Source organism: Pongo abelii, chromosome 14, assembly GCF_028885655.2.
Source record: "Pongo abelii isolate AG06213 chromosome 14, NHGRI_mPonAbe1-v2.0_pri, whole genome shotgun sequence".
NCBI lineage: Eukaryota > Metazoa > Chordata > Mammalia > Primates > Hominidae > Pongo > Pongo abelii.
In genome coordinates this window covers 32,144,953-32,157,818 of record NC_071999.2, presented here as the reverse complement: position 1 = coordinate 32,157,818, position 12,866 = coordinate 32,144,953, and the positions used below count along the sequence as shown (strand labels likewise).

The window sequence follows — 12,866 nt, the reverse complement described above, 5'->3', positions numbered from 1 at the left end:
CAACAAACTAGGAATAGAAAAGAATTTCTTCAACATGATAAAGAGCATCTACAAAAATTTTATAGCTAGCATCATACTTAACAGTGAAAGACTAAATGATTGTCTCTTAAAATCAGAAATAAGATGCTTACTCTTACCACATCTATTCGACATTATCCTGGAGGTTCTATCCAGGTTGTTGAGGCAAGAAAACATAAAGGCATCTAGAAAAGTAGGAAGTAAAACCGAAATCCACCTTTGCAAAAATTGTAACTGAGAAAATTATTACAGTGAAAGAGATCTGGCCTAACCGACTCCATCTTGCTTCTAACCTGCAAGAGCTGTCCTTGTTCATTCCTGGATGTAGGCTGAACTAACTTTAGGAGGAACTTAGTTTATAGTTTAACTTTGAAACAGACAATAACAGCCCTTTCCCAAAACAAACCCCCTTCTTGCCTGGAGAGTAGACTGCCTTTGCAGGACTAACAAATTAGCCACAAGATTAGAAATTATGATTTAGGAGTCACTGTTGTAAAACCTGAGATCAGTGCTTGAGGTATTTTGCAGACCCTGCATTCCAGTGCATCACCCAGATCAGTAAATTAGTTTGCCTGGTCTTGTGGTCCCCACCCAGGAACTGATTCAGCACAAGAAGAAAGCTTTGACTCCCTGTGATTTCATCTTCGACCCAATCAGCAGTTCCTACTTTCTGACCCCCTACCCACCAAATTATCCTTAAAAACCCCAATCTCCAAATTTTGGGGGAGATTGATTTGAGTAATAACTTTCTCCCACAAGGTATGGCTGGCCTTGTGTCAGTTAAACTCTTTCTTTGCTGCACTGCTGTGGTCCTTATTGTGCAGCAGGCAGGAATAACCCATTGGGTGGAAGCAGTTACAGAACTCATTTCCGGATGACATGACTTTGTGTGTAGAAAATTATGCACAGTTTGGCTGGGCGCAGTGGCTCATGGCTGTAATCCCAGCACTTTGAGAGGCCGAGGCGGGTGGATCACGAGGTCAGGAGATCAAGACAATCCTGGGTAACACGGTGAAACCCTGTCTCTACTAAAAATACAAAAAAAAAAAAAAAATTAGCCGGGCGTGGTGACAGGTGCCTGTAGTCCCAGCTACTCAGGAGGCTGAGGCAGGATAATGGCGTGAATCCAGGAGGCAGAGCTTGCAGTGAGTGGAGATTGCGCCACTGCACTCCAGCCTGGGCGACAGAGTGACTCCATCTCAGCAAAAAAAAGAAAATTATGCACAGTTCACTATAAAACTACAAGAACTAATAAGTTCATCCAAGTCACAGGATACAAAATCAATATACTGAAGTCAAATGTATTTCTGTATACCAGCATTTAATACTTTGAAATTTGGTCGGGCACAATTGCTCATGCCTGTAATCTCAGCACTTTGGGAGGCCAAAGCAGGCAGATCATGAGGTCAGGAATTCAGGTCCAGCCTGGCCAACTTGGTGAAACCCAATCTCTACTAAAAATACAAAAAAAAGTTAGCCGGGCGTGGTGGCTTGCGCCTGTAATCCCAGCCGCTCGGAAGGCTGAGGCAGGAGAATTGCTTGAACCCAGGAGGTGGAGGTTGCAGTGAACTGAGATCACACTACTGCACTCCAGCCTGGGCGGCAGAGCAAGTTTCCATCTAAAAAAAAAAAAAAAAAAAAACCTTAACAATAAGAAAAACATTCCATTCACAGTAGCATCAAAAAAGTATGCAATACTTAGGAACAAATTTAGCAAAAGCACAATGCTTCTACTCTTAAAATTAAGAAACATTGCTGAAAGAAATTAAAGAAGACCTACATAAATGAAAGAACATCATATATTTGTAGAGTGAAAGACTTAATATTGGTAAGATGGCAAAAATCGCCCAAATTGGTTTGCATATTTAATGCAAATCCTATCAAAATCTCTGCTGACTTTTTTGGGGGACATATTTTTTTTTGAGACAGCACCTTGCTTTGTTACCAAGGCTGGAGTGCAGTGCCCCAGTCTTGGCTCACTGCAGTCTCTGCTTCCAGGGCTTAAGTGATCCTCCTGCCTCAGTCCCTACAAGTAGCTGGGGCTATAAGCATGCTCCACCACACCTGGCTCATTTTTGTATTTTTTGTAGAGATGGGGTTTTGCCATGTTGGACAGGGTGGTGTCAAACTCCCAAGCTCAAGCAATCCACCTGCCTCAGCCTCCCAAAGTGCTGGGAGCCACCACACCTGGCCGGGCATAAATTGATAAACTAAAATTCTTTGGAAATGAAAAGATCCCAGAATAGCCAAAAATAGTCTTGAAAAATTGAATATCATTTGAGAACTTAGACACACCCTCACTTCAAAACGTAATGCAAACCTATAGTAATCAATACAGTGTAGTATTGGCGTAAGGATAAACTATAGACCAGTGAAATAAAATTGAGAACCCAGAAATAAACCCTTTCATTACAGTCGATTGATTTTTGACAAAGATGTCAAAATTCAATGGGAGAGAGTCTTTTCAAAAATGGTGCTGGGACAGTTAGATATCCATATGCAAAAAAAAAAAACGTGAAATTGGCCTTCAGCTTCATACCATACACAAAAATCAACTCAAAATGCATTACACACCTAAATTTAAGAGATACAACTGTAAACATTAGAATAAGACATGGTGTATAAATCTGTGATCTTAAGTTAGGCAATGATTTCTTATAAATGATACCAAAAGCACATTGGTAAAAAAAATAATAAATTGGACTTTTGAATTTCAAAAACCACAAGAAAGTGAAAGACAACCCACAGAATGAGAGAAATATTTATAAATCATATATCCACTAAGAGACTTATATCCAGAATATGTAAAGAACTCTTAACAACTTAATTGTTTTAATGGGCAGAGGACATGAATAGATATTTCTAAAAAGAAGATATGTAAATGGACAATAAGCACATGAAAAGATGCCTAATGTTCTTAGTTGCCAAGGATATACAAATCAAAACCACAGTGAGATACCACTTTACACTCATTGTAGTGGCTGTAATAAAAAAGACATAATAACAAGTGTCAGCAAGGATGTGGAGAAACTAGAACCCTCATGTTGCTGGTAAGAATGTAAAATGGTGCAGCCAGTTTGGAAAATAGTTTGGGAGTTTCTCAGAAGGTTAAACATAAGAGTTACCATGTGACCCAGCTGTTCTACTCATAGGTATCCATCAAATATAAATGAAAACATGTTCACACAGAGATTTTTATGTGAATGTGCAGAGCAGCAATATTCACAAAAGTAAAAAAGTGGAAGCAACTCACATGTCCATCAGTTGGTGAATGGATAAACAAAATGTGATATATCTATACAGTAGAATACTATTTGACAGTAAAAAGAAATGAAATACTGAGATGTACTACAACATGAATGAACCTCAAAAACATTATGCTCAGTGAAAGAAGCCAGACACAAAACAAAATGTACTACTGTATAATTCTATTTATGTGAAATATCTAGAATAGGTAACCATATAAGGACAGGAAGTAGATTATGGTTGCCTAAATGTGAGGTGAGGGGGGAGTAAGGACTGACAGCTACTGGGCACAAAGTTTATTGTGGGGATGATAGAAATGGTCTAAACTTAGATTGTCGTGATGGATACACAACTTTGTGAACATAGCAAAAACCATTGAAATGGGTTAATTTTATGGCATGTAAATTATGTCTCAATAAATCTATTTAAAACAGATAAACACTGGCTCTTGTTCTGGGAGGGCTGTGCACTAAATGACAGCAGGACATAACAGTGAGGTAACAATATGCCCACTGGGACCTTGGAAGCAGAGTGTTATGATAGTAGGGTAGTGGATTTCAGCATTGCTCTTTTTTATTTTCCCTCGAATGTTTTAATTCATTTTTGTGAAAAGCATGGAAGAGGTATTACAAATTTTTTAGCAGTACCTCTCATTCACATTTCAAAAAAAAAGTCCTATTCTAGAATTTTGAGTGGGTGGCATTTTATGTTAATTACCAAAATTTGTCTTTAACCTCTGTTGGCAGAATTTCAGGATTTTGTTACAAGAGGTCACAAGGTGTGGGGGAAAGGACTTTGGCTTATAGGTCTGGAGACTGTCATCAGCCAAGTGGCTGGCTGTGGGCAAATCGGCATTTCTCCACTATGCTCCAGCCTTTTTAGGGGAACTTTGTGGATTTGGCTCACCAAGGTTCCTTTATCATCTACAATTACATGCAATAGGTAGCATTGTTTCTGTTCTCAACAGCTGAAGTAGCTATTAATTCTAGAAGGAAGTTAGAGCCAGTGTAAATTTCTGGTGAGAGCTGAGTCCTGCATGCAACCTTCCTCCAGGTGCTCTTCATGGGTGCATCCACCCTCCTAGGGTGCATCTGGAAAAATGCTCCAACCTTTCAAGGTTTGGGGCTTTCCTCTGTGAAACTTGGCAATCTTCCTTTAAAAATTTTTAAAAATTTCTGTTGACTTTGTATTTTGAGATAATTATAGATTCACAGGAAGCTGCAAAAATAGAACAAAGAGGTCTTGTGTGCCCTTCAACCAGTTTCCCCCCTGTGGTTACTTTTTACCTACCTATAGCACAATATCAAAATCAGAAAACTGACTTTGGTACAACATATGTGGATAGTTCTACGCCATTGTGTCACATGCGGAGGTTCCTGCACGAGTGCACACCACTACTTCCTGACACAGAACTATTCCATCACCCAACAGCTCCCTTGTGTTACCCTTTTCAGTTACACCACCCCTTTCTTTCACCGTACCTGGCAACTACTAATCTTTCATCTCTGTAATGTGTGATAGTGAGAATGTTAAATAAGTGGAACCGTAGAGTAGATCAGCTTTTTTTTTTCTTTTTTTACTCATTTGATGCCCTTGAGATCCACCTAAGTTGTGTTTATCAACAGTTTGGTTTCCTTTCATGGCTTGGTAGTATTCCATGGTTTGGATGTGCCAGTTTAACCATTTACACATTGAAAGGCATTTTGATTGTTTCCACTTTGGGGCTATTTTATCAGCATTACCCTTATGAAAGTAGGAAAGCTTTAACTAATGCTCTTGAAACCCAGGACACAAAAATGAGAAACTACTATGACTACAAAAGGAGAGGTAAACCCTGTTCTAATTGAATGAGAAAGGAGCTATTCGGGTTGACAAGTTTCTGGGAGAAAATTAAGCTCTCAAGTTCAAGAACCTCAGGTTCCTTCATGCCTTCCTCAGTAGTATGCACCCTCTTCTCCATCATCATTCACCATTGAAACAAGAAATAAGACAGTTTTTTAAAAAATTGTAAGGTCCTGGCGAAGTGTGGTGGCTCATGCCTGTAATCCCAGCACTTTCAGGCGGGCTGATCACCTAAGGTCAGGAGTTCGAGACCAGCCTGACCAACATGGTGAAACCACGTCTCTACTAAAAATACAAAAAGTAGCCACACATGGTGGCAGGCACCTGTAATTCCAACTACTTGGGAAGCTGAGGCAGGAGAATTGCTTGAACCTGGGAGGCGGATGTTGCAGTGAGCTGAGATCACATCACTGCACTCCAGCTTGGGCAAAAGAGCGAGTCTCCATCTCAAAAAAAATAAAAAAGGGCCGAGCGCATTGGCTCATGCCTATGATCCCAGCAGTTTGGGAGGCCAAGGGGGGTGGATTGCCTGAGGTCAGGAGTTTGAGACCAGCCTGGCCAACATGGTGAAACCTTGTCTCTACTAAAAATACAAAAATTAGCTGGGCGTGGTGGCGCATGCCTGTAATCCCAGCTACTCAGGAGGCTGAGGCAGGAGAATCGCTTGAACCTGGGAGGCAGAGGTTGCAGTGAGCTGAGATCGTGCCACTGCACTCCAGCCTGGGCTACAACAGCGAAACTCCGTCTCAAAAAAAAAAAAAAAAAATTGTAAGATCCTTTTCTCATAAAAAAAAGTTCTGTGTGTAACATACTCATTCATCCATTTCTTATTAAGTGATTGATTGTGTGCCTCTATGATACTGGGACCTGTTCTTGAGATGGGAACCAGTCCATGCCTTTGGGGAAATTATATAATCTCTAGGGAGACAGACGCTAAACTAATAATTATAAGATTATTTTAAAAGAATTTCATATGTGGTATGAAGGACCAGCTGAGGCTACCAGAACATCAACAACATGATCTTTAATCTGAAAGATCAGGACAAATTATCCAGGGTAGGAGGCACAAAACCAAAGGAGTGAGTGAGAGAACAGCACAGGGGCATAAGATTCAACACATTTTGAATCATTACCTGAATTATGACTACATACCCTTGGAAAGTACTCGTTTTATCAGAAGATACAAAACTGTGAACAAGTTATTTATACAGACCAATGATATATGGTGTAGGAAAAAGATGTACAAATTTCTATAATGCACTGGCAGATTTTTAAAAAGAATTTCTTTTTCTGGAGAGGGAGCCTCGCTCTGTCACCCAGGCTGAAGGGCAGTGGTGCAATCTTGGCTCACTGCAACCTCCACCTCCCGGGATCAAGCGATTCTCCTGCCTCAGCCTCCTGAGTAGGTGGCATTACAGGCGACCGCCACCATGCCTGGCTAATTTTTGTATTTTTAGTAGAGATGGGGTTTCACCGTGTTGCCCAGGCTGGTCAGAATTTTCTGTATGAACAATAAGAGTTGACTTTTTCAGTTTTAGTAATAAAAATATTTTCTAATTTATTAATCATTTTTTATCCTTATTTTTGGTATATTTAAGAAAATTTTAAGTGTAGGCTTATTCTTATTTTGTGTGTGTATGTTTATGTTTAGAATGAAATACAGGACTGCAAATTAAAGGAAATGTATTTTCCTGTTCAACATAAAGCACACTATACTTCCTTAGGCACTTTCTACACAAAGTAGGTACCAACTAGAATTTTGTGTGATGGTTGAATAAATGTATATCTTACAAAAGTACTAATCTTGGAGTCATACATAAGTTGATGAATTCCCTGCCTTGTTTTTTCGTTTTTAATTGAGGTAAAATTAACATAACATAAAATTTAGTATAGAAATCTAGCCAGGTATGGCGGCCCTTGCTGTAGTCTCAGCTACTTCAGAGCCCAGAGTTAAAAGTTATGGTGCACTGTGGGAGATTCGTCAGGGTGGTGGGAGAAATTATAGGAAAAGATGCAAACCTTCTTGGAAGGCCAGGAGGTTTTGCAAAAGCTTCGAAAGAGGGTTTGGCTGAAGGCAGGCAAATTATCTTATCCAGAGCCTGGGAGCAAAGGTTAGATAACAAGGGGATGTAAAGAAATTAATCTAGGTAAGTTACTTTGCTTCAGGACCTGGCCTTTAATCCGCAGGATTGCTCTCTGGGGCGGGGCGGGGGTGGGATGGGGTGGTGACCATGTTAATTACCCACAAAGTGTGTTGACTCAGGGCCTTTGTTATTAAATCTGTACTGAATAAATGCCTGCAGCGCAGGCTTGTCAGGGCTGCCGCTGCTACAACTCTTTACGACACCCTCCTCGGGGTCTGTGAGCGGCCTGGTCCCCTAGCCCGCTCTTTCACTGGATACCTACGCCTGAGTACTCCTTTCATCCATTGCTGGGCCAGACCCAGCAGTGCACTCCAGTCTGGGCAACAGAGCAAGACCCTGTCTCTAAAACAACAACAACAAAACCCATTTTAAGTGTACAATTCAGTGGGTTTTAGTCCATTTGCAATGTTGTGCAACCATCACTATCTAGTTCCAGAACATTTGCATCACCACAAAGGAAATCTTTTACCCAATAAGCAGTCATTCTGTATTGTTGCCATACCCCAGACCCTGGAAACCACTAATAGGGGATTTGCTTACTCTGGATGTTTCATATAAATGAAATTTATATAGCCTGTTATGTCTGTTTTTCATGCAGCATAAATTTTAAAGCTTCATCCATGTTATAGCATGTATCAGTACTTCAGGGTTTTGGGGTTGTTTTTAGCTAAAGAGCATATTTACCTTTGTAAATTTACCTTATTTCCAGACACATTCATTTTTAATAAGCTTACAAAAAGTCAAATATCTAAATAAGCATTTTATTCTTACAAGTTGTTGTTTTCTAAAGTTATATACTTATTCTAATAACATTGCCATTTCTTGAAATGTTTTTGAGGTTTTTTCTGAAAGAATTCTCCTAATTTTTTTGGAAAAAATTTAAAAGATTTTTTAAAATTATGGCAAAATTTATATAACATAAAATTTACCATATTAACCATTTTTAAGTGTACAGCTCAATGGCATTAAATACATTCATATTGTTATGCAACCATCACCACCATGCATCTCCAGAACTTTTTCATTTTCCCAAACTGAAATTATAACTTTTAAGCAATTAACTTCCCCATTGCTCCCCTCCTGCCAGCCCCTGGCAACCACCATTCTATTTCTCGTCTCTATGCATTTAACTACTCTAGGTACTTTATGTAAGTGGAACAATACAATTTTTGTCCTTTTGTTTCTGGCTTATTTGACTTAGCATAATGTTTTCAGGGTTACATGTGTCTCTCAGAATTTCAGTTCTTTGTTTTAACTTTAGGTTCAGGGGTATATGTGCAGGTTTGCTGTATAGGTACACTGTGTTTCACAGGGGCTTGGTGTACAGATAATTTAATCACCCAAGTAATAAACATAGTTACCCGATAGGTGTATCTTCTGATCCTTTCCCTCCTTTTATCCTCCACCCTCAAAAAGGCCCCAATGTCTGTTGTTCCCCTTCTAGTATCTGTGCGCTCATTGTTTAGCTCCCACTTAGAAATGAGAACTTGCAGTATTTGGTTTTCTGTTCATGTGTTACTTAGCTTAGGATAATGACCTCCGGCTCTATCCATGTTGCTGCAAAGGACATGATTTCATTCTTTTTTATTGCTCTATAGTATTCTATGGTGTACATGTACTACATTTTAAAAATCCAGTCTATCATTGATGGGCATGTAGGTTGATTCCATGTCTTTGCTATTGTGAATAGTGCTGCAGTGAAATGCACGTGTATGTATCTTTATGGGAGAACAATGCATATTCCTTTGGGTATATACCCAATAATGGGATTGCTGCATCAAATGGTAATTCTGTTTTATATTTTTCAAACAATCTACACTGCTTTCCACAATGGCTGAACTAATTTACACTCCCACCAGCAGTTTATAAGTGTTCACTTTTCTCTGCAACCTTGCCAGCATCTGTTATTTTTAGACTTTCTTTTTCTTTTTCTTTTTCTTTTTTTTTTTTTTTTTGAGACAGAGTCTGCCTCTGTTGCCCAGGCTGGAGTGCAATAGTGTGATCGCAGCTCACTGCAACCTCTGCCTCCTGGGTTCAAGCGATTCTTATGCCTCAGCCTCCTGAGTAGCTGATATTACAGGCATGTGTCACTTCGCCTGGCTAATTTTTGTATTTTTAGCAGAGACAGGGTTTCACCATGTTGGTCAGGCTGTTCTCGAACTCCTGACTTCAAGCAATCCACCCACCTTGACCTCCCACAGTGCTGGGATTACAGGCATGAGCACCGCGTCTGGCTTTTTTTGCTTCTTAATAATAGCCATTCTGACTGTTGTGAGATGCTCTCTCTTTGTGGTTTTGATTTGCATTTCTCTAATGATTAGTGACATGGAACATTTCTTTATATACTTGTTGGCCACATGTATGTCTTCCTTTAAAAAGTGTCTGTTCACGTCCTTTGCTGACTTTTTAGTGGGGTTGGTTTTTTTTTTTTGCTTGTACATTTGTTTAAGTCCCTTATAGATTCTGTGTATTAGACCTTTGTTGGATACATAGTTTGCAAATTTTTTTTTCCATTCTGTATGTTGTCTGTCTACTCTGTTGATAGTTTCTTTTGTTGTACAGAAGCTCTTTAGTTAGTTAGTTAGTTAGTTAGTTAGTTAGTTAGCTAGTTACTTAGTTTATTTTTGAGACAGAGTTTCGCTCTTGTTGCCCAGGCTGGAGTGCAATGGCATGATCTTGGCTCATCAAAACCTCCACCTCCCAAGTTCAAGCGATACTCCTGCCTCGGCCTCCCAAGTAGCTGGGATTACAAGCGCCCACCATGCCCAGCTAATTTTTTTTTTTTTTTTAATTTTTAGTAGAGACGGGGTTTCACCATGTTGGCCAGGCTGGTCTAGAATTCCTGACGTCAGGTGATCTACCCGCCTCGGCCTCCCAAAGTGCTGGGATTATAGGCATGAGCCACCACACCTGGCCTAGTTTAATTATTTGTCAATTTTTGTTTTTGTTGCAATTGCTTTTGGCATTTTTGTTGTGAAATCTTTGCCAAGTCTTATGTCCAGAATGGTACTTCCTAAATTATCTTCCAGGGTTTTTATAGTTTTAGGTTTTACATTTAAGACTTTAATTCCTCTTGAGTTGATTTTTTTATGTGGTGTAAGGTAGGGGTCCAGTTTCAATCCTCTGCGTATGACTAGGCAGTTATCTCAACACCATTTATTGAATGAAAGTCTGTTCACTATTGCTTGTTTTGTCAGCTTTGTCAAAGGTCAATTGTTGTAGGTGTATGGCATTATTTATGGGCTCTCTTCTGTTCCATTGGTTTATGTGTCTGTTTTTGTACTAGTACCGTGCTGTTTTGGTTACTGTAGCCTTGTAGTATAGTCTGAAGTTGGGTAGTGTGATGCCTCTGGCTTTGTTCTTTTTGCTTAAGATTGTCTTGGCTACTTGGGCTCTTTTTTGGTTCCATATGAATTTTAAAATAGTTTTTTTTTTCTAATTCTGTGAAGAATGTCATTAGTAGTTTGACAGGAATAGCATTGAATCTGTAAGTTGCTTTGGATAGTATAGCCATTTTCATGCTATCCTATCCATGAGCATGGAATATTTTTCCATTTGTTCATGTCATCTCTGATTTTGTTGAGCAGTGTTTTGTAATTCTTATTGTAGAGATCTTTCACCTCCCTGTTTAGCTGTATTCCTAGGTATCTAGGTATTTTTGAATTTTAATTCTTTTCTTTTCTTTTTTTTTTTTTGAGACAGGATCTCGCTCTGTCACCCAGGCTGGAGTGCAGTGGTGCTGTGTCCAGAATTGGTGGGTTCTTAGTCTCGCTGACTTCAAGAATGAAGCCGTGGACCCTTGCGGTGAGTGTTACAGTTCTTAAAGATGGTGTGTCTGGAGTTTGTTCCTTCAGATGTTCAGACGTGTCCAGAGTTTCTTCCTTCTGGTGGGTTCATGGTCTTGCTGACTTCAGGAGTGAAGCTGCAGACCTTTGCGGTGAGTGTTACAGTTCATAAAGGTGGCGGTCCAGAGTTGTTTGTTCCTCCCGTCCAGAGTTGTTTGTCCCTCCTGGTGGGTTTGTGGTCTTGCTGGCTTGAGGAGTGAAGCTGCAGACCTTTACTGTGAGTGTTACAGTTCATAAAGGCAGCACGGACCCAAAGAGTGAGCAGCAGCAAGATTTATTGCGAAGAGCAAAAGAACAAAGCTTCCATGGCATGGAAGGGGACCCAAGCGGGTTGCCACTGCTGGCTCGGGTGGCCTGCTTTTATTCCCTTATCTGGTCCCACCCACATCCTACTGATTGGTCCATTTTACAGAGAGCTGATTGGCCCATTTTACAGATAGCTGATTGGTCCGTTTTGACAGAGGGTTGATTGGTGCATTTACAAACCTTTAGCTAGACACAGAGCACTGATTGGTGCATTTACAATCCTTTAGCTAGACACAAAAGTTCTCCATGTCCCCTACCCGATTAGCTAGACACAGTGCACTGAGTGGTGCATTTACAAACCTTTAGCTAGACACAGAATGCTGATTGCTGCATTTACAAACCTTTAGCTAGACAAAGAGTGCTGATTGGTGTGTTTACAAACCTTTAGCTTGACAGAAAAGTTCTCCAGGTCCCCACCCGACCCAGAAGCCCAGCCGGCTTCACCTCTCAATGGCACTTGCCGTGGGACTTTGCAGCACCTAGCCCAGGCACTCCGGCAGCCCAGAGGGAGCTCGTCCCCCAATCAAGCCCAGCAAGTGCCGGCCGGCCATGCAGAGCGCGGGGCCCTCCGAGCCTGCGCCCACCTGGAACACATGTCGCCCACGAGTGCTGTGCGCAGCCCTGGCTCTTGGCTGCACCTCTCCCTCCACACCTCCCTGCGAGCAGAGGGAGCCGGCTCCGGCCTCAGCCAGCCCCAGAGTGGGACCCTCACAGTGCAGCGGCAGGCTGAAGGGCTCCTCAAGCATGGCCAGAGTGGATGCTGAGGCCGAGGAGGCGCTGAGAGCAAGCGAGGGCTGCTAGCACGTTGTCACCTCTCAATCCCCCCTCTAAACAGGACACCCCAACTGCTGTTGGGAATTTGGCTGATGACCACTGTAGCTACTTCCTGCTGGATAGGGGCGAAGAAGGGGCCCTGCAGTTGTAGTGTCCTCCAGAAGGGAACTCCTTAGGCTAGTGGAAGGGCCCAGTAGGTCAGTCCAGGGGTCCTTGGTAGAAGTTGTTAATTGAGCTCATTTGGGGTTCCATTTGTAAGACCATCTGTAGCTTGATGGCCTCGATTCTAGAGGAAACAAATTTGACAAGCAGGTTAAAAATACAGGGTCCAAAGGTGAGTAACAGCAAGATGGCTACCACGGGACCTAGAAAGGGGAGAAGCCATGTTGCTCAACTCCAGAGGTTGGTATAAGAGTTTGAAAGGCATTGTCTGATTTCAGAAGCCTTTTCCTGTAAACGCCGGATGGCATCTAATACTATCCCTGACTGGCTAGTGTAAAAACAACACTCTTCCTCTAAGAAGCTGCAGAGTTCTCCTTTCTCAGCAGTGAGGAGGTCTAGGCCTCGGCAGTTTTGGAGAGTCACTGCTGCTAAAGAGTCTATTTGGGATTGTAGAGTAAGGATAGATTTTGTCACTTCCTGCAAATTGTCTGAGAAATCCTTTGATAGTGTGTGGCAGTAAAATAATGCA

General features: G+C 41.2%; 2 protein-coding genes across 3 annotated transcripts in view; one reads left to right on the top strand and one right to left on the bottom strand.

Moving 5' to 3' along the window:
- Window positions 1–12,866, top strand: part of USP12 (ubiquitin specific peptidase 12) — a 210,002-nt gene that overhangs the window by 19,408 nt on the left and 177,728 nt on the right. Inside the window, exon 2 of the mRNA XM_054528836.2 lies at window positions 10,953–11,054. Coding sequence (XP_054384811.1) covers window positions 11,034–11,054 — 21 coding nt within the window. The 5' untranslated portion in view covers window positions 10,953–11,033. The remainder of the gene's footprint in view (window positions 1–10,952; window positions 11,055–12,866) is intronic.
- Window positions 1–12,866, bottom strand: part of RPL21 (ribosomal protein L21) — a 43,759-nt gene that overhangs the window by 24,585 nt on the left and 6,308 nt on the right. The window lies entirely within an intron of this gene.